Source organism: Protopterus annectens, chromosome 3.part1 (genome assembly GCF_019279795.1).
Source record: "Protopterus annectens isolate FY-2018-M chromosome 3.part1, PAN1.0, whole genome shotgun sequence".
In the NCBI taxonomy this organism is placed as follows: Eukaryota; Metazoa; Chordata; order Ceratodontiformes; family Protopteridae; genus Protopterus; species Protopterus annectens.
The window spans coordinates 1,704,710,111-1,704,732,723 of record NC_056732.1 but is presented as its reverse complement, the minus strand read 5'-3'; the positions used below and the strand labels follow the sequence as shown (position 1 = coordinate 1,704,732,723).

Sequence of the window (22,613 nt, the reverse complement as noted above, 5' to 3'; positions counted from 1 at the left end):
ATGAGAGTAGTGCAGTAGATGTGCTGTGGTGGGGTCTAAATCCATGCTGGGTGGGAATAAGAAGATTGTTGTCTAGCAAGTGTTTAAGTAGTTGGCTATGGACACATTTTTCAAGAATTTTGGATAGTGGGGAGTATTGCAATGGGACGGTAGTTGGATGGGTCGGTGGAGTTACCACCTTTCTGGAGAGGGATTGTGAAGAAGGCTTTCCAAATGTCTGGGACAAGGGCTTCTGTAATATTGATTTATAAGGATAGAGACTGGATAAGCAATGGATTTGGCAGTGATTTTAAGGACGTGGGGGGGGGTAAGTTATTGACCGAGGGAGAGCAAGGTTTAGGTTTATTAAGTTGTGATGTGATGAAGGCAGTGGGGACTGGTTGAAAGGAGAATGAAATGGGGGAAGAGGGATTGGAGGGTATGGGTAATGTAGAGGCAGTGGGACTTGGTTGAGTTAGTTTTTGAATTGTTTCTATGAAGTGTTTATTTAAAAGTCCAGCTGTCTCAGTGGGAGTATTGAGAGGGAAGGGGTTGAGGGTTGGAGGTTTGGTATGACAGAGCATTTTGTTAACTGTAGTCCAAAATTTTGGGGGCTTTGTTGGAAGTTAAGTTTTTTGTCTTTAGTTTTTTTACACAATTTCTACTGCAGCAATGCAAAAAAGGCTCAGAAATCCAAATATGCACTGCGCCAAACTGTTACGGTATCAAATAATTTTCACATGACACAGTTTAGTAGAGAATAAGAAATGTTAAGTTGTCCATCTCGCCTTCGTTCTTGCTATGTGGGTTCAGAACCGATCCTCTGCTTCGACTCTGCCATCTTCTATAGCTCGAGAGCTGTTTACTGGCTTGAGGCTACCCCTTATCCCAGCATGCCCAGCGTCAGCTACCCAGATCTCGTTTGCTGCTTCAGCTAGGTTGCTTCCTTACTGGCTCAGGCTTAGTATAGTTTTTTATCAGTATATTGTGGTTTATTCTTGAAATGTTGTCAAGTGTTTATCTATTTTTTGTCTAGATAATATTCCTTCATCCCTTTTATCGTTTTCTTGTGTATTTTAGCTTGTTGGCCATCGCTCCATAACTCGCTGGCCTTCTGTTTCCCTTGAACTCGTTTAAATTAGAGAGCTCCCCCCCCTTAGGATAGCCGTTTAGAGGCTTTCCTTTCTGTTCCTTAAGTGTGTGTGTGTGTATATATATGTATATGTGTATATATATATATATATATATATATATATATATATATATATGTATGTATATATATGTATATATATGTATGTATATATATGTATATATATGTATATATATGTATGTATATATATGTATATATATGTATGTATATATATGTATATATATGTATGTATATATATGTATATATATGTATGTATATATATGTATGTATATATATATATATAAAAAGTCTATTTGTTTCTTGTTTTTTGTAGTTTAACTTTTATAGTTGTTGTGATGGTTGTTACTATAATGTCTAAAGATACCTAGGTATCTGGCTTCAAAAAGTGTGACTCATGCTGTCAGAAAATGTCTGACACATGGGCACACTAGTTGTGTATATTGTTGTTCACCTGCAGGCCTCCTGTTCTATATGTCATGCTTTTAGTCCAAGGGTCCTGCAGGAGCGCAAAAACAAATTTAATCCTTCGGGGATTATTGAAGCCTCAGGATTCTCCAGCTAAAAGTATTCGGCCAGCGAAATCCCCTAAGTCTGTCAAGCCGTCGGCTCCACTTTCAGAGCCGACTCCTTTACTTGACCAACCAAGTATGTCGGCGCCCAAGACAACTCCTCCGTTGGCTCCATCTGCTATTTCTGAGCCGTCTCGGACCATAAGAGACTGAGGTTTCCGTCCTTGGAGTTCATCCACACGGCACCTCAGTCACCTTTGTTACAGAATGAATGTAGCCATCATTCTTCCCACTCCTCTCGATCCTCTAGATTATCGGATCATGATGTGGAGAGAGTAGTAAGTAGGTTGCTTAAGTCACAGGCACTGGCAAAAATTCTGTCCAGCCCACCTCAACAGGTATCTGCTCCAACCGCCTCTATTTCTGTTCCTCCTTCGACTACATTTAGCTCGGAGCCGGAGACCATGGATCCGCAGGTAGTAGAACCGTCAATGCCGATAATCATCTCTCCTTCTGTTCCGACATCGACTCTGATTACCTTGATCATACCTTCTATCGAGGGATCTGGGCGCCGAGGCGCTCTCGTCTGCTCCGAAGGGGGGAGTGGCATTGGACCCTTGTCCAACCTCGTTCTCCCCCGTGGAGCTTTGGCGCAGGTGAGCTCGGCTCCAGCATCGGCCTCGGAGCCGTCACCCTCGATGCGGAGAAAGACTCCTGTTTCGCCGGAGCTTTCTCTGCCTAGAGGTCGGGATGCCTTCGAGGTCATGTGGAGTGTACTGTCCCCCAAAACAGCTCTACTGCCAGCTCCATCGGCTCCTCCCCCCATGGTGTCTGTTCCAACCTCTACGCCTCCTCCAGACCCCAAGAGTAGGGAACCTATGCCTCAGGATACCCCATTGGGTGATCCCTCTTCTTCCAAAGCCTCCCCTGATCACTCAGAGGAGCCTCCCCGGAAGAAGTGCAAGAGGAAGCACTTAGACTCCCCTGAGTCTGTCACTTCAGATACAGACATGGATGAATCGAAAGGGTCTCCAAGATCCCCCTCTGAAGATGTTTCCTTCTCTGACATCCTTGAAATGCTTAGACAGAGGAGGGACTGGACTTCCCTAGCCCCTACCGAGGATGAGTCTGTATACCTGGACGCATTCGGTTCCCGACCTTCCACCTCCCGTGTATTTTCTCATTTCGATCCACTCATGTCTGTAGTGGCTCAGATGGCTTGGTCAGCTCCAGATTCTGTAGAACCTACTCCAAGGAGACCAAACAAATTTATTACAGCCTCCCAGGACAAGCAATTCCTCTCCAAAGGTGTGCCCGTTGATGCCATGGTGATAGCAGCAGCCACCAAGAAAGAGTTAGCAGAAACCTCTTCATCTGTTCATCCTCCGAACAGAGTCTCGGACGATGGACGGATATGGAAAGCGAAAGTTTGCTTCAGTGACCTTTTCAATGAGGTCCCTGAACCTATCTATGCCATTTTACACCTCTTCAAAGGGATCTCCTGAAAGAGCTTGGAGATGCCCTTCAAGATCCTACAGCTGTGGGAGCACCAGCCAAAGTAGCTTCTCAGCTTGCGACTCTTAATTCCATAGTCATCTCCTCCATGAGGCTAATTTCCTATGCAGCCGATGGAGCGAGCAGAGCCACAGGGACAGGTGTAGCTCTCAGGAGACATGCTTGGATGCGGCTGTGTCAGTTTGCGAACCCTTTCGAGCGTCCTTCACCAATACTCCCTTTGGCTCCTTTCTCTTTGGGCCTCAGGTGAAAGACACGTTGACCGGGTTTGAGCAGGAAGTCAAGACTCTCTCTGCCGTGGGAGTCCTTTTTTACACTCCTTACACACCTTATCCCAAGGGTCAGAAGAGCAGAAAGTGTGGTTCCGAAAATCCTAGGGACCCTTGCCTAACGCATGTGGTGATTTTTTCCCCCCCAGGATCAGAGGAGGAAACAACAACAGTCGCTGCCCTCATGGCAGAGGGGTCCGCAAAACCAGGGTGACAGAGAACCCTTCTCTGCCAAACCCTTCCAGCATCCCTGAAGGGTTGCCCGACTGCTCACCTCTGGAGGCAGTCGGGTGAAGACTTTCGCTGTACCCCAAAAGCCTGGCAAAATATAACGAGAGAGATGAGTACTATCCATCATATCCGGAGGTTACAAAATTCCCTTCCATCATTCCCCCATAGAATCAAAAAAGCCCATCCCAGATGTTTCACCCAATCTAAAGGATCAAGCAGTCACAGAAGTTTCAAGGCTGCTAGAAAAAAGAGCCGTTCAAGAAGTCCCCGCAGACCAACTAGGATCCGGAACTTACTCAGGATTCTTTTTAGTACCAAAAAAGACAGGGGATTGGAGACCAATACTGGATCTCAGCAGATTGAACAAATCTGTACCAAAAAAAAAAAAGTTCCGGATGGTGACACTGCAGTCCATTTTCCCTTTTCTGGGTCAGGACAATTGGATGTGCTTGATAGATCTTCAGGAAGCGTGCTACCATATCAAGATGGACAGACGCTCCAGGAGATTTCTTCACCTCCGGGTGGGGGCCAGTCATTACTAGTTCAGAGCTCTGCCCTTTGGTCTCACCTCAGCCCCTAGGGTGTTCACCAAGTGTATGGCAGTAGTCACAGCTCACCTGAGGTGTCAAGGATTCCAGGTGGTTCCCTATCTAGACGACTGGCTCCTGACTGCTACCACCAGGCGTCAACTCTTAGAGGCATGGGATTATACAATCACTTCATGCACTCAACTAGGCATTACAGTAAATTTCAAAAAATCTGCCTTGTTGCCCTGTCAGTCTATCACATACATAGGAGCAGAATTAAACACAAAAGAAATGTTTGCAAGATTACCACAGGAAAGAGTTTCCACTGTTAGTCAACAAGTGTGAACTCTAATGCAGAGCAATAGGGTTCAAGTCAGACATGTCCTCTAAGCTCCATGGCAGCTGCCATTCTTCTTGTCCCATTAGCGCGTTTCTACATGCGAATCCTTCAGTAGCTTCTTTTCACGCAGTGGTCTTTCCAGGAACTACCCATATCTCACATGATCCTGATTACAGAAACATGCAAAAGGCACCTTTCTTGGTGGATGGTCTCCCCACTAGTAATTCAGGGCAGACCTTTCATACAACCCCTCTGGTAGCCACAGTGACCACTGATGCCTCCCTGATAGGGGGAGGGGGGGGTTATTTTCTAGGCAGGACAGTCCAAGGCACTTGGCAACCTCACGAGTACCATCTGCATATCAGTGTCCTAGAAATGAGAGCGGTGCTCCTAGCGTAGCAAGCCCTTCAAGACTCTCTTCCTTCTGGGACCATTTCAGTCCAAACAGACAACATGTCAGTGGTGTGGTACATCAACAAACAGGGCGGGACGAGGTCTTACCCCTTGTGTCGAGAAGTACTCAGACTGTGGCAATAGGCGATTTCCTCCCAATGTTTTCTGATAGCAATGCACATCCCTGGGAAATCGGTCATAGCGGACAGGCTCAGCAGAGCTATCCTCATGCCTCACGAGTGGTCTCTGAATCGGTAAGTTGCGGATCTTACCTTCCGCAAATGGGGACTATTTGCCATTCCTCTTAACAAGTGCAGCAGCTACTTCTCCCTACTTCTTCCAGGTCATATACCCAGAGATGCTCTAGTCCACGGTTGGCCTCAGGGACTCCTTTATGCTCTTCCCCATTTTCCCCTAATTCCAAGACTCGTACAGAAAGCAAAATCGTTGGGTTGCAAAATGATCCTCATCGCCCCATATTGGCCTCGACAGATATGGTTCCTGTTCCTACACCTCCACCTGGATCAACCATTTATTCTGGACCCAGTTCCAGATCTTCTGATTCACCAGTCAGGCAGGTTGCACTAATCCCTTCAAACTCTCCAGCTCATAGCTTGGTTACTCCACTTCCAACCTTAGCCAGTCTTTCCAGTATCTCCCCAGCAGTCCGTGATATTATTGATGTTCTTCATCTCACATTGCTGCAGTCCTAACACTTGGGTAGTCCGCTGTCCCTCGGTCGGCCCGAATATCAGAGTATAAGGCTGACGTCGGTCAAGGCGCATTTGACTGACATCAGAACGTCAGGGTACAAATGCGCATGACCGACGTCATATCTTCAGTCTTTTTTGCCGCATGGTCCGATGCAGAAGCAGTGTTGCAAGTGCCGTTCGGCGTTCTGAAATTTTTCGAATTCGGAGTTTCAGACCGAAGTCAGAGTTGGTTAAGTACCCCGTTGGGGAATATTTTGGTTTTTTCTTGCCTCGGTGGTTTACCGGATGTCAGAAAAAGTGAATAACTGTATTTCTTGTGGGAAACAGATACCGCATAGGGATTACCATAATTTGTGTATACCTTGTTTGGGACCTGAGCACGACGTTGTTGGGTGTCGCTTTTGTGCTAGGTTCAATAAACGCACTATTAAGCGAAGGTTAGATTGTGCCAGGTTGGTCTTTGGGAAGCGGTGCAATTACAGTATGCCGTCGGATGCTCCGACGCCGGCTTCTTCAAAGAAGCGCAAAGACAAGGCAGTCAAACCTAGGTTAGAGGAGTCGTCCGAACCGGACGCCGGTTCTTTAGAGCCGTCAGTGGAACCGGTGGTTCCGACGGAGGCCTCTCTGGAGTCCCAGGGAGAAAGTTTGATTTTACAGGATGTGGCCTCCCAGGAGGCAGGTCAGGCTGCAGGGGCTTCTCAGATAACTGTACTCCCCTCCCTTCCTAAGGTGTCTAGGCCCTCTCTTTCTGTTTCCAAGGCTTCTCCTAGAGGCAGGTCTAGTTTAGCTTCTGTGGGTGTCACTCCTAGTTCTTCAGGTTCTGTGCCCAAGAAGCACATGCTTAAAATGGCAGAAGATTTAATTACTTTAGAGGCTCTATGCCCCCTCCTGATAAGAGGCCTAGGATGGAACCAGTGTTGGGGAATTATGAACAGGCTTCGGATGTGTCTGAGTCTTCGGCTGAAGACTTGCAGGAGTATTCTCCTTATTCGGATTCTGATGTGGATGATTCTACTCCTTCTGCTTCTCCTCCTGAGGATTTTTCTTTTTCAGAGACTCTTCATTCCATGAGAGAGCATTTTAAATGGGAAGGTCAGGACTTCTCTGATTCCAGGAAAAGGCTTAGGGAATTTTTGTTTTTACCCCAGCATAGGCCTTTGGCTATACCTCCTGTTCTGAATGTGGTGGAAGATGTGTTTGCAGAGGCTTCTCTTAATCCTGATTCTTTGCCTCCTGCGCCTGTTAAACCAGATAGGTATTACAGGGTGCCTGAAGCTCATAAGTATCTTTTAAGAGTCCTAGGGCAGACCCAGAAACTGTTAGCCAGGGGCCTAAGGGTGTTAAGGCTTCTGTTGTCAAGAATCCGGTTCCTGCATATAAAGAGGCTAGGGCCTTGGATAGATGGGGAAAGAAAGTTTATACTTCTTCCACTCTTGCCATGAGAGCTTTGAATTGCCAGTTTCACATGTTGAAATATCAGAATTATCTCCTTTCACAATTGAAGTCTAAGGTTGATGCTCTGGCGGAAGGTATTGATTGTAAAGAGTTACAAGATTTAGTGCATGTTTCTGAACAGGTGGGTAAGCATTCTTTGCAATGTGGTTTTGATGCTGTACAGGCCTCGTCTAGGGTGGCTGCCACTGGGTCAGTTCTTCGCAGGCATGCCTGGCTGAGGGATCAAAATTTATCTGACCATGTTAAAACAAGGATTTTGGATGCTCCTTTACAATCTGATGTCTTGTTTGGTTCTCCTGTTGAAGCAGTTTTAAAGAAAATGGAAGACAAGGCTAAGTCTATGCAGACTGTTAAAGATTTTTGCAGGTTCAGCCTCCAAAGTTTAGTAGAAATTGGCCTACTAAGGGGTGGACGATCCTTCTTATGATTCCCAGTCTAGGGGTAGATCTAGGCGTGGCAGGGGCAGAGGTCAGGGCTCTTTCAGACCTAGAACAGGAGTTCTCCTGCACAGTCTTGGTGAGGGCAGGGGTCAGTCCTTTCGTAAACAGACCCAATGACCTACCTTTTCAGCTGCCAGAACCTTCTCGCCTGGCAGCACCTTTGGGAGGAAGGTTGGCACTTTTCAAAGAAAATTGGAGTATAATTACCCAAGACAGATGGGTATTGGATATCATACACCACGGTTACAGGTTTTATTTCCATACCTTGCCTCCTTTCAAAGGCATGCCAGACATTCCTCCTCAACAAAGAATAGAGGCTCACAAGCAAATTTCTCTGTTACTCCAAATAGGGGCCATACAGCCGGTTCCTATGCCAGAAAGGGGCCTAGGATTTTATTCTCGCCTGTTCCTAGTACCAAAAAAGGGGAACACGTGGAGACCAATTTTGGATTTATCTATCCTCAACACTTATCTGGACATTCCCAAGTTCAAAATGTTGACGTTACAACAGCTTTTACCTCTACTGGGCAAGGATCACTGGATGGTAACTTTGGATCTCAAGGAGGCTTACCTCCATGTTCCTATCGGACTAAGTTGTAGGAAGTATCTGCGTTTTCGGACTGGGAATTCTCACTATCAGTTCTCTGCATTGCCTTTTGGCTTATCTACTGCGCCCAGAGTATTCACAAAAGTTCTGGCTCCAGTGATAGCTTTCTTCAGGCTAAAAGGGATACAAATCTATCCTTATTTGGACGATTGCCTGATTCTGGCTCAAGGAAGGGACGAGCTTCTTCATCATTTGGATTATGTGATAGCAGTGCTAAGATGCCTGGGGTATTCTGTGAACGAAATAAAGTCCAGTCTAGTACCCTCTCAAGACATGTGCTTTCTGGGTGTGAGACTGAATACAGCATCCCAGATGGCCTTTTTAACCCCGGACAAACAAAAGAATCTTTCCCTTTACTTCCATCAACTATCTCTTCAGTCCGGGCTGACTGCAAGGACAGTCCTTCAAGCCTTAGGGTTCATGGCATCTTGTATTCTGGTGCTTCCCAATGCCAAACTGCATATGAGGAAGCTGCAATGGTATCTCAAAAATGTATGGACACAGCACTGCCAGGATCTGGACACTGTCATTCAAATAATACCTTGCATTCAAAAGGAATTTTTGTGGTGGGCTCAGGAATGTCACCTAAACAAGGGACTCTCTGTGACCCGGCCAGAGGCGAGTCAGATTTTAATGACAGATGCCTCAGACAATGCTTGGGGAGCTCATCTAAATGGAAAGTGGATACAAGACAAGTGGCCTGTCAGACTACAGCATCTACATATCAACTTGAAGGAGATGTTAGCAGTCCAGTTTGCATTAATAGCTTTCAAGGATTTACTTCTTCCAGGGCAGGTGTTGATTCTAACAGACAACACAACTGTCATGTGGTACATCAACAAGCAGGGGGGAACACATTCTTATCCTCTATGCAGGCAAGCAATGATTTTGTGGGAGACTGCTCTCAGTTTACAACTAAATCTTCAGGCAAGGTTTCTGCCGGGAGCACAGAACTTCTTAGCAGATGTGTTAAGCAGACAAATCATGGATCCCCACGAGTGGAAACTGGATCTTCATGTATTTCAGAAATTGACAGTGTCATGGGGAACTCCAGACATAGATCTGTTCGCTTCTCCACTAAACCACCAGCTGCCAAAGTTTTGCACGAAGAGGTTTCATCCCACAGCTTGGAAAGTGGATGCTCTTTCTTTCAGTTGGAAAAATCTTCATGTGTATGCCTTTCCACCTCTGCCTCTCCTCCCAAAGGTACTTCTGAAGGTCAGACAGGACAAGCCAAGGATGATTTTGATAGCTCCAGATTGGCCTCGACAGCACTGGTACCCATTACTGAGAAGTCTAGTACGGAAGCCTCCATGGCCTTTGCCTTTGATTCCACACCTGTTGTCCCAGGAGGACAGTCATTTGCTCAATGTCAAACTTCACTCTCTTCACCTAACAGCCTGGCATATTCTGTTTTGAACCATAGAGGGTCTCATCTTCCACAACAAGTTTTGAATGTGATTTTGGAAGCTAGAAGGCCTAGTACAAGGAAAGTGTACGCAGATAAATGGAAGAGATTTTTGTTTTGGAGTGCAGCAAAGGATTTGGATGTTTCTGAGCCTAATTTAAGTGTGGCTCTTCAATATCTTACTGAGTTATTGGACAAAGGTTTGTCCTTCTCTTCTATTAAGATTCATGCTGCAGCAATTTCAGCTCACTACGACTGTGACCCACCATTGTTTTCTCATCCTTTGTTCAAGCAATTTCTTAGAGGGGCAAAGAATATAAGACCCCCACGAAGAGCTCCTACTCCTGCTTGGGATCTCAATTTTGTGTTGGAGAAACTCACTCTACAACCTTTTGAGCCTGCAGCTACTACTGAGTTGAAATATTTGTCATGGAAGACTGCTTTTTTGTTAGCCATTACCTCTGCAAGAAGGGTTTCTGAATTGCAGGCCCTTATGGCAGTTGAGCCTTTCTTAATTTTCCATAAGGATAGGGTATCTTTACGTACTAATCCTTCCTTTATGCCTAAAGTGGTTTCTAGTGTGGCTTTAAACCAAACTATTCATTTGCCTACTTTTTATGCAAATCCCCAAAATAAAGGGGAAAGATTTTGCACACTTTAGATGTACACAGGCAGTTGCGATATTATTTGGACAGAACTAAAGGGTTCAGGCAATCTCAGCAGTTATTAGTTTCTTTTGCTTTGTGTTCTCAGGGCAAGCCCGTGTCAAAACAAACTATTTCTAAGTGGATTGGGTTTTGCATTGCTTTCTGTTATTCCCATCATGGCAAAGAGATTCCAGCTGGGATTAGGCCTCATTCCACTAGGGCTACTGCCACTTCAACAGCTTTTTGAGGCGGGTGGCAACTAAGGATATTTTGGAGGCAGCTACTTGGAGTTCAGTGCATACTTTCTCTAGGCATTACCACCTTCCACTGTACTCTAAATCCAGGGCTGGTTTTGCCACTGCTGTTTTGCAGGGCATTTTGGCAGCTCCTGCTTCATTATAGTTTAGCCATCCTCCCTTACCTCTGCTTTGGGATTCTACCCAAGTGTTAGGACTGCAGCAATGTGAGATGAAGAACATAGTACAGTTTTGTACCTACCATAAATGTAGATGTTCAAGATCCACATTGCTGCAGTCCAATTCCCTCCCTCCTTCCCCTCTGTAGTTTGAGGCAGTTGTGTGGGCTGGGTTATCAATCTGAGGTATATTGTATATGTTGTTTATATTGTACATATTTTTAGTGTTAGGTTGGTTGATTGTTTGGTTGTTGTCTATGGGTTTTGACCTTTCTTTTTAGTGTCTTCTGACATCTGGGGCAAGAAAAGACTGAGGATATGACGTCGGTCATGCGCATTTGTACCCTGACGTTCTGATGTCAGTCAAATGCGCCTTGACCGACGTCAGCCTTATACTCTGATATTCGGGCCGACCGAGGGACAGCGGACTACCCAAGTGTTAGGACTGCAGCAATGTGGATCTTCGAACATCTACATTTATGGTAGGTACAAAACTGTACTTTTCCTCACATAAATCTACTATGAGGAAAACGTATGCTAGTAAATGGAAACTGTTTTCTTACTGGGCAGAATCTAGAAATTTAGATCCTTTCTCAGCCCCAGTCCATGAAATTCTTGAATTTCTAGCACAGCTTTTTCAGTGTGGTGCGGCTTCCGCTACCATTAGAGTACAGTTAGCTGCCATTTCTAATTTTCATATAGGTATGTTTAATTCTAGCATAATGTCTCATAAGCTCTGCAAGGCCTTTATGAGAGGAACATATATTCTTAGACCCCCAGTTAGAGATCCTCCTCCTCCTTGGGATCTCAGTTTAGTTTTAGCGTCCTTAATTTTGCCTCCCTTTGAACCGGCAGCATCATGTTCCTTAAAATTTCTTTCTTGGAAGACACTTTTTCTGGTTGCTATCACTTCAGCTAGACGTGTCTCATAACGTCAAGCACTATGTGCTCGTCCTCCTTACCTGGTGTTTCACAAGGGCAGAGTTTATCTGAGGACCAATCCATCCTTTATTTCTAAAGTCTGCTCAGAGAACAATTTAAATCAATCCATAGATCTCCCAGTTTTCTTTCCCAATCACAGCAACAAGGCAGAATACAAGCTCCACCAACTGGATGTGCAAAGACAATTGCGTTTTTACCTCCATAGAACTAAGGAGCTAAGAAAGTCAGACCAGTTATTTCTTTCTTATGCTTTCAACATACAAGGCCTTCCAGTTTCTAAGGTGACTTTATCCAGATGGTTGTCTGATACTATTGCCTTTATTTATCAGTTACGAAATAAAGAGCTGCCAGCTAAACCAAAAGGTCATTCTACTAGAGCATTAGCCACCTCTGTAGCCTTTCAGTCTAGGTTGCCCATAGACTCAATCTGTGCAGCTGCCACTTGGGCAAACCCTCATACTTTTGTCTCTCATTACAAGATGGATATGGTCTCCCGGAACAGAGCTTCCTTTGGTTCTACTGTTCTGAAGAGTCTGTTCCAATGAGCCACCCGGGATTTTAGGTGCTAGGGACGCTGTCCCAAGCAGCAAGAACAAAGGCGAGATGGACAACTTAACATAAAGAAGTTATGTACCTACCATAACGTTCCATGTTAGTTGTCTTCATCTCGCCTTCCTTCTTGCATCCCTCCCTCCTTCCACCTTCCTAGAGGATTGTGAGGAGTTCCCTTTTTGTTTTCACTGGCTGAGCATCTTTTATTACTTCACATGCCAGGTAATTTATAACTCTTTCCTTGTTTAGGTGTATTGGACAACCAGTTTTTAGGAACTGGTTTCTCTACTTATGTTTAGTTTGCGCTATCACAAATGAGATCTGGGTAGCTGATGCTGGGATAAGGGGTAGCCTCGAGCCAGTAAACAGCTCTCGAGCTATATAAGATGGCTGAGTCGGAGCCGAGGATCGGCTCCAAACCCAAACAGCAAGAAGGAAGGCTAGATGAAGACAACTAACATGGAACGTTATGGTAGGTACATAACTTCTTTTTTCCTTTACTGCAAAGAAAATCATGTACATAGGAGACTGGGAAATCCAATGTCCTTTCTCTTCAAACAGTAGAATCCTGCATTCTTTATACCTTTTTCTGATTAAAAAGCAGCATTGTTGTATCAGTCTTAGAACAACTACTGACATTGAGTTCCATTTTCTAGCAATTGCTTTTTCGGCAGCCACCATTGTTCGACATAGCAAGGCCTTACCCTTGTCTAGGCAATTCTTATTCTTTATCATAGCTCAGAAAAATCATCTCCCTCGTTTGACCAGTCCATCCTCCCAGCATCTCTAACAGTGCGTCCTGCAGGCAATCCTTAGTGTCCACCAATTCACCACACTCCCTGAAACTATGTTCCAATTACCTCTTTCTTCCCCATCACACCTCCAACATTTGCTGTCTGCCAGAAGAAAAATTCTCTGGAGTCTATGGCGTCTACTTGGTGTATAGAAGTATCTGTGTAAACCATTCCAGGCAAAAATCCTAAATAGTCTACATTTTGTTGCATATTTGGAAGACATACATATATCCTCCCATTGTTTCTTTGTGAATTGCTTATCCAGTTTCTCTTCCCAATCCTTTCTAATCTCTTCTGATTGTCCAGCACAGATCCTTGTGGTACAACACTGGTAACTGGTCTGCTGGCAGAGGTGGAATCCCCAACTTTGTTTTCATTCTGTTGGTGAGCCAGTTGGCTACCTATCTAGTGACATATAGGTTAATTCCCAGCTGTTTGAGTTTCTCAGTAATGCCTTAGTTAGGGATTCTGTCAAAAGCCTTAGCTAAGTCAAGATGGACTGTTTGTACTGTTTTGCCTTCATCCAGGGCCTTGGTGACCTTCTCAAGAAGGACACCAGGTCTAATGAGCACGAGCTACTCTTAAAGCCAAGTTGGGTCAGGTCATGAATTTGAAGGTCACCTGTGTCTTTGTTAAGGTCCATGACTATTCTCTCCATGACCTTGCAAGTTAGGCTTATGGGTCTATAGTTTCCAGGGTCAGTTGATGGACCCCCTTTGTGCAAGGGAATTACTGTTGCTATTTTCCATTCTGCTGGAACAAAGCCGGTACTTTGACTATGGTTGCAGAGACTGCCAAGAGGTTTCACTAGGTCCTGTTTTAGACCATTTAGTAGGCACCTTGGTATATTATCCAGTCCCATAGAGGCTGTGTTTTTAGCCATGCTCTTTGGAGATGCTAGTTAGAGGACTGGTGACTGGTATGCCTTGGGTTATGTCTGGTGAGGACAAGGGGGTGAAGTCTGATAGCAGGTTGACAATGTCCTCAAAGTCAGTATGAGAGGTACCCTCCACTACTAGTCGCACAAAGCTGGGCCTTCTCTTTTTAGATTTCTGACATAGCTAAAAAATGCCTTGTGATTTTCTTTAGCTAGGGATGCTAGTTTTGTTTTATAATTAGCTTTAGAGGACTTTACAGGCTATCCTTCCCTGGCACATACTATACTCAGGTTCATTTCAGGACTGAGCCACATATGCTTGTGAGCCTTCTCGAGCCTCTCACCTTTGAGATACATGTTTGGAGTCTTAGTTGCAGTACCACAGTAAGAGTCCAAGTATGAGATTCAATCATCCTCCCCAGAGCATTCCTTGCTGTGGAGCCACAGAAAGAGGTACAAAAGAAAACAAATCAGCTTGCCTTCTGGACTCCCTGGCACTGTTCGTGGGTGGTGGGAAGATTTGGATTCCACAATTCCTTCCTGATGACCTCAGATTTGGGGATATTCTACAAATGATGTAGGATAAGAGAGGGTTGCATATGCTTCCCTTCCCCATTTTAAGATGAGGCCCTGAAGGAGGTGGTCTAGTTACTCCCTTTGCCTTCCTAACTTGACATCTTGTCTGCAGGGAGAACTCTTGTAAATGGGGAGCAATGGAAAATTGATATTTCTTCAGCTGCCTCCTGGTCCAATACTCATACCTTTGTTTCACATTACAAATTGGATATTACATGTAGAAATGGAGCATCCTGTGGTTATGTGGTGCTCTGGAATATCCTTCCATGAGGGCCCCCAAGATCAGTGTAGCTGGGGACTCTGTCCCACAAATTGAGGAATGAATGAAAATGACAACATCAGATAGACACCTTCTGGGAAGACTTGGAGGTATTTTAGGAACCACTGTTCCTTTTGAGCTCATGATTTTTATCTGCTTTATGATAATTTTCTATGTATGCATATATGTATTTTGCATATGCAACTGCAGCAAACTTCAGTCTAAGGTAATCTGGAGGACAGGGACATTATATCTAAGGGAGGGTCTCGGGAGTCGGATCTTAAGCTGTAAAAAGCAGCAGAGTCTGATCCAAACCCACAGGTTGAGGAAGAATGAAAATGAACAACACGGATGGAACATTATGGTGAGTACATAACTTCTTAAATTATTTAAAAGGAATGCATATCTGATTAATTCAGTACTGGAGACAACTGGCATATTTTGATGGAGTGTTTTTCTTTCCTTCTAAGAGAGAATGATTTTGAATTATGTTGTGTGCTTTAGATCCTCCTTTATATGTACATAATTTACACACAGTTACACACAAGTCGTGAAGGTTAATTATAATCTATTTGTGCTACAGACATTTTTGTTTAGATTTTATTACTAATGCAGTTGGTTATCTTAATAAAGGAGTGATAAAAATATGAAAATTCAGAATGTCTAGAAAGAATACTAAGGCAGTGGTTGTATAAAATAATGCCTTGCTGTCAAGGTGTTAAAAGGCTGTGCTGATAAAATATATACAGTGCTCAAGGAAATATTTAACACCTCCTTGCCATGACAAAAGTACCCTCATGCTGTAAGGAAACCAACATCATCCTACTACCTAAGAAAGCCACACCCTCCAGCCCAAATGACTACAGGCCAGTTGCTCTGACATCCACTGTTATGAAATGTTTTGAGCGGCTGATCAGAAAGCATCTTTCATCATGCCTACATCCTGATTTTGACCCTCTGCAGTTTGTGTACAGAGCTAAGTAGTCCATGCCTGATGCCATATCAGTAGCACTATACATCTCACTTGAGCATTTAGAAGGCACAGACCAACTATGTGAGGATGCTGTTCATAGACTTCAGCTCTGCATTTAGTATGGTGGTACCAATGCAGCTGATAGAAAAAATTGGCATTTAAGAATTGGTAAACATCTCTGTAACTGGATCCTGCACTTCCTGATTGAGAGACCACAGGGGGTGTGTTCAGGTAAGAACACATCAAAGTGCATCACAATTAACACTGGGGTTCCACAAAGATGTGTTCTCATCCCACTGTTCTTCACCAACCTGATGAAAGGGCGTACGAAAAGGAGGTGGCATCTCTGATCAGTTGGTGCGAGGGGAACAACCATGACCTAAATGTAAGCAGGACCAAAGAGATCATAATCTCCTTTTGGAAAAGTAGAACAAACCACCAAGTCCTCAGAATCAATGGTGAATGTGTGGAGAAGATTAAGACTACACAATTCCTGGGTGTAAACATCAGAGGATCTCTTATGGTCAGGAAACACCAGCCAACTGGTCAAGAAAGCGCACCAATGCCTCCACCTTTTAAGAAGGCTGAAAAAAGCTAAGCTTACTCCTCATATTCTCTGCACCTTTTATAGAGGTGAAATAGAGCATCCTCGCCTGCAACTTCACAGTGTGGTTTGGAAGCTGCACAGTTACAGAAAGGAAGGTGTTACAAAGAGTGATGAGGATTGTAGAGAGTGTAATAGGTTCCAGTCTTCCATCGGTACAACATCTGTATTCTGCAAGAAGTATCCGAAAGGCCACCAAAATAATACAGGACGACTTGCATCCTGCGCATGGACTGTTTAAGCATCTACCATCGGGCAGGAGCTATCTCATCATCTGCTGCACAACATTCAGCAACAGATTCTACCCTACACTGATTAGACTTCTGAACTCTGGCACTAGTCCCAGGGTTCTGGACACATACTTCAGTTTTTATTTATTTGTGCAATATTTACTTACATATATTCCAAGTAAGTGCAATATTTATTTATTATATCCATAGTGAGTAGTATTTCTCACTTAAGTGCACTATTAGACAAATAGCTTGGGCATTTGGGTAGTTAATTTAACTTGGGGGAGGGTATTCTTTTCATATGAGTGAAGGTAAATGCCTCTGCTCTTTTTTTGCCTGTATTAGGAGCAGGGTTGCCAAATTTCGGACATGTAGGGACGGGAACAAAAAAAAAAATTAAACAGAAGTAGCTCCGCTTTGTGATTTTTGATTGGCTTATATGCCAGTGTAAGAGCCAATCAGATATCGCACAGCAGAGCCTCTTCTGTTCAGTGCAGAACAGCCCGCTGTTTCGCATTGAACAGAAGTGGCACCGCTTTGGAATTTGATTGGCCTGTATGCTAGTATATGAGCCAGTCAAAAATCACAACATGGAGGTTGTCTTGCCAGGATTTTAACAGGGCAGTGTGGGAATCGGGATTGGGCTGCTGATGTCTGAACAGTCCCACTCAAATAGGGACGTCTGGTAACCCTGATTGGAAGTAGTATTGTGTTTGTTAGTTATGTTTATTCCTGTACTTGTATGTCTTATTTCACTTTCCTTTGTAATCTCAAGAATTCAGCTGATGCATGAAATTTTTAGGCTACACATATGTAGTTCTAAATGACAGAGTTTACTTTGACTAGTAGGTGTTTTATAAGAAATGGTTAAATTTAAAAAAAATTATTTTATTTGCACTTGTTTACTGGGAAAGTCAGACTGGTTCAAAAGCCCCCTTTGAGTATAGGCGCTGGAAGAAAAAGATAAGCTGATGCTTTGAAACTGTCTGGTAGTAGATTGTGTTTGTATTAGCTTTGGCAGCCAGTCATTAGTTAAACATAAACAATGATCACATCACTGCAGGGACAGTTGGGATAGGCACAAGCTGTAACTTGGTCTTCCAGAACCTTCTGCTGTTTTGCAGATAATGCCCTCATCTCTGACTAGCAAGCATTCAGGCCTGTGCCATTTGTTCTTAATGGTTGAAGAGAAGAGTATCAGGGAAGGTGAACCCCCAGTTCTGACCTCAGAAGGTGCCGACACCTCTTATCCTCCAATTTGATTGGTTGAAGCTTGCTGTTGATTAGTCTGAAGTAGGGTGTGACTCTAAAAACAGACCTTCATAATTTTGGGCTAAAAATTTCCTTTTCTGGGAACCTCTCCCAGGCTTAGTTGGGCTAGCTTATCCTCCAGTCCTGCTGCTCTGACATCAAAAAAATCCATAGCACACAATACATGAAGCACTACAGTTATGTTTGAAACTAGAGAAAGATAAACACATTAAGCACCTTTTTTATATGAGAAAGATGCTAATCAAAGTTGGTATTGATTATGTGAAAAAATCTGGGGTAGAGGAGACCATTTTAAGCAGCTTTCCAATATACTTAATATGCTTAGTTTTAAGCACTTTTCATCGCTGTCCTGTAGTGACATGCCAGCCCATCACCAAACCGAGTCAGGAAGCTAAAACAGCTTTGAACTTTGCAGTACACTTCATGCAGCCACATTTTTTATTTATTTGTGGAAGAATAAAATGCTTTATGTTGTAAAGTCATATTACATGATCAGTGATGCACTTCACTTCTGGCCTGTGTCTGTGAGGCAGCACTAAGTGTGTTACTGTTGTAACACAGACTGCTCTTAGTTTCTTTTATCATTATCTTGTAATACATTGTAGCTGCTGAAAGCTGCTTGTACTACAAAGAGTGCAACATTAGCCTTCCCCTTTTCCAGTTCTGGCACATAATCTTACTTCAGTTAGTATCATTCTTGTATCGCAGAGGTACTTAACATGTCTGTCTTTTCTTAATTCAAACATACTTGCGCTTTATGTACTTACTACAAGTTTATGCACTTTTGTGATGTCATGATGTCTACCCAAAGCAGGTTGCACTGCACCATCCACTCTTTCTTGGTCTTTGCTCTTGTTTTTTGAGAATCCTCCCCCCCCCCAAAATTTATACGAGCTCCAATCCCCTTTTCTCTTCTTCAGAGCTAAACTTAAAAAAATTCCTCAACACCAAATCAAACTGCACTTCCCACATCACATAATGCCCCCCCCCAATCTTTAGCCTTTACTCTCTCTCAACTACTAACAACCCCCTCCTCTGTCCTGATTCCCACTACCCCACAGCACTTCCAATCATGATGTAAACCTGACACGCAGTCCTGTAAAATGTGCATTTTGTCTACCCAAACCAGGCTGCACTGCACCATCCACTCTTTCTTGGTCTTTGTTCTTGTTTTTTGAGAACCCCCCCCCCAAAAAAAACTTATACAAGCTCCAGTCCCCTTTTCTCTTCTTCAGAGCTAAACTTAAAAAAAATCCTCAACACCAAATCAAACTGCACTTGCCACATCACATAATGCCCCCCCCCAATATTTAGCCTTTACTCTCTCTCGACTACTAACACCCCCTCCCCTGCCCTGATTCCCACTACCCCACAGCACTTCCACCATGATGTAAACCTGACGCGCAGTCCTGTAAAATGCGCATTTCTCTCATAATTGTTGCTACGTCTGTTAATTGCTACTGTACAGTTTTTGTTAATATATTGGTATGGTCTGTTATGAAATGTACAACTTTTTCTTTTGTGAATTATTTCACCTGAGCAGTACCTGGAAAATAGTCTGTGGCAAGTGTTCTTCCCCAGAAAACAAATGTGAAATAAAAATGAGACTCATCCTGTTCATCCCTGTATTAGGAATGTACTCAGTGCAGTAGTGATTGAGCCATCCAAAGGAGGTCATCATGCAGGCATTCATGGGGTATTTCATGTTCTTGCACTCACCTAGTCTCTTCATTTGCTTCCACTGCAGCACACATCTATCTCTTCTCATCCAAGTAAGTGTGGATTATCTCTTCTTCAACAAGGTACCTGTTGCAACCAATTATATTTGTCCCTTGGTAGGAAAATAAATTTGTTTGGGATATGAACATTGAGGACATTCTCTATAAGGCCCTAATCCCCCCTTAATTGGTCGTGATGTGTATGCCTGCATTACTCTAGAGGCTACATTTGCCCCTCACTTGTGGAGGCAAGGGTACTTGCACTAGCTTGGATAGAATGAGCATATGTCCTTCCCAATATCCGCACCTGTTCTCTGTACTTCTTGCCTTTGACAGCACAGGAGTGGCAATGGGGAATTCACCCTGGGTAACATGTCTGTGCCACAGCCTGACAGGGGCACAGGGGAATAACATTAGTGGGTGGTCAGAGACCACCACACCCTATCACCATGACTGAGATGCCGTCATGATTATTTCATTCCCTGTCCACAGCTTTTCCTTTACCCAAGCTGCTGTTTTAAAGTTATTGTTCATTGGTCAGATCCTTATTTTAAAACTGACTCCAAAAATATTCATTTAAAATTATGCAAGGGGAAGTTGTTAAAAATTCCCTTATCTTTGAAGTTCAGACAGCAGTAAAAATTTTATGTATTTTAACAAACTGCATTGTTTTCCATGAATTTCTTTACTAACTTTAATATTTTAAAAATTAACTATTTAAGAACATGTCTCTAAAAGGTTCCATGCCTCGCCTTTTAGGTATCAGAGGTTTGAATCTTTTTTTTTTTTCCTGTCAATTTATTAAGTAAGATTAGACATTATGAAACCAAGAGATTTCTATGTAGTTGTTTAACCAGTCTTATCAAGCTTGGATCAGAATAGAGTATGTTGTATAGTTATTTTAAATTTATTTTGAAGGATCTTTTCAGTTACTTTTTGCATATTTTTGTCTCCTTATAAAATTATTAACATTTTTTGAACAAACTGGTTCTGTTAATTGGAAGCAATTGGGAGTATAAACTTTAAACAGTTGTAGGAATGATGAGATTTGACAAAATTTGCAGATTGTTTATTCTGATGGGATTTTATCAAAATTTAGTTTTCAGTTTTGCTGCAACAAACCTGAGTAAATGGATAACAAAATGTTCTTCTTTGGTGTTTACTGTTTGCAAGAACAGATATCACAAATGAAATGAAATTAGATTTTGCTTTTCTGGTCTTTACTAATCTAATCTCCGTAACACGTGTTAAAGGAATATCAGCAGTAAGAATAACAGGTTATTTTCTGAAATAGTTCCTTAAGTTGAACAAAGTGGAACGGAAGCGCTCAAATCTTCATGGTTGTGTATTTTCTCCTTTGAATTGATGCAGCCGCCAGCAAGGTATTCCTTTGTGTTTGGATTTTTTATTCTTTATTTAAATTTCAAGAAAAAAATAATGTGAAGGAAAAGGACCAGTGTTTTTTAAAAGTGACATCTTTGAGTTCATTGGCCGTCTGTCAGAAAATGCTTTTGGAACATTTGTTTGTTTTAGCAGGAACAGTAATGACCATATAGTACCCAGAATGGGGTAAAGCATCTTGCTGCTTACTCTTGGTCATGAAGAGGATGGTTGAGGTCCCTTCATTCTGGATCTTAGCTGCTTCAAACGCATCTTATGCATCTCTTTCAGATGGTTACTGTGCAGGACTATAGAGGCCCTATCTTACACTGATCAAGGTCAGAATTTTTTACTTTGCTTTTTGTGGCCCTGAAAGCGATGGAGGTGTTTATCCCATTCTGGACCTCAGCATCTTCAACCAGCGCATCTTGTGTATTTTTACCAGGTGGCCCCTCTGTAAGGGTTTATTTGGTTGGTCCTTCAGGGTGCTTGCTTTCTGTTGCTGAATACGCTGAAAGCCTTTTTACGCTTTAGCAATTGAGTCTCCAGAGGAAATTCCTCCTTTCTGTTTAGGCATTATGTTGTGAATTGGACTTCAGCATCTAGTCTTTAGCAATGTGTTGTGTGCAGTAGTTAAAGCCTTGTGGAAGGAACATTTCCTGGACAGTTGGCTCCTGGTGACACAGGACTGGTACTCCCTGAAGACATCCCTGCATTAGCAGCAGTCTAGACTGCAGATCCCTGCATTAGCAGCAGTCTAGACTGCAGTCATTGTGAATTACCATAAATTAGACTGAGTCCTCTCTGCCTTCATTTGTGGACTTTGTCTGTTTGGATTTACTCTTGGTATTCCAGTTTCCTCCCACATTCCAAAGACACACAGTAGGTAGATTGGATACTCTAAATTGGCCATAGGTGTGAGTGTGCACACAAGTGTAACATGGAAGAACAGCTCTAGCAGGGCTAGCCACTTGGCGGTGTAAACCTTGGCTCTAGATTGTCACTGAAGTGACACCCTGACCCAATGGAGAAAAGGGTTATGGATGGATGGATGAATGCCCTGTTATGAACTTGATAATTTGGGTGAGGATGCAGTGCAAGTCCCCAGCTTAGTTTTGCTGTACTTCCTAGGCTTGTTGGCTGTCATGATCTTCTTGCTGCTGTTTGTAGTTGTGAAGTTGTAAGTATTGCAGCAGAGTGTGGGTTGTCAGAAGTACTGCTGTATCATGTTTGTGCATCTTTCAGCATTGCACATCTCTCCCAAGGAAGAACTTGTTTTCTGGAAGTGGAATATGGGGATTAATGGATGGTGTAAGGTATCATTTGTTTAGATTGTTGATTTTTGTATTGCTTGTAGGAGGTAATATTTAATTGACATGAACACCTCACACTTGGATGTAATTGGAGCATTGCCTTCATAATGTGAACTTTTGTTGTCTTAGTACCAATGTTTTCATGATTGGGGAGATTTGCAAAGACAGTTGTGGCATTTCTTACAGTTACCCTGAGTCTGACTGGATAAAAGAATCATCAGTTTTGAGTCCTAAGAAATACCTGCTTTTGTAATGTCCAAAAAGTAATGTTTTTTTTTCTTCACAGATCAGTGGGGATGCTGCTTCCTGCCAGGCAGCCGAAGAGTTCCTTCGCAGTATAATTGAGAGCATCCATTCAAAATCCTTGATCCTTGATTATCCAGGTGTTGCACGTTTTTTGCTGGATGAACGTGGAAGAGAAATTTTGAAGGAAATACAGACTACATTCCAGTGTGTTATTATGTTGGAGAAAGCTCAGTGGACACCACTGGATACTGAGGTATATAGTAATAGCTTTTGATTTCT

The 22,613-nt window shown here is 43.1% G+C and overlaps 1 protein-coding gene across 1 annotated transcript in view; it reads left to right on the top strand.

Annotated features, from left to right (window-relative positions):
• Positions 1–22,613, top strand: part of PARP10 (poly(ADP-ribose) polymerase family member 10) — a 1,579,412-nt gene that overhangs the window by 408,524 nt on the left and 1,148,275 nt on the right. Inside the window, exon 6 of the mRNA XM_044067716.1 lies at positions 22,375–22,587. Within this exon, the coding sequence (XP_043923651.1) occupies positions 22,375–22,587 (213 nt within the window). The remainder of the gene's footprint in view (positions 1–22,374; positions 22,588–22,613) is intronic.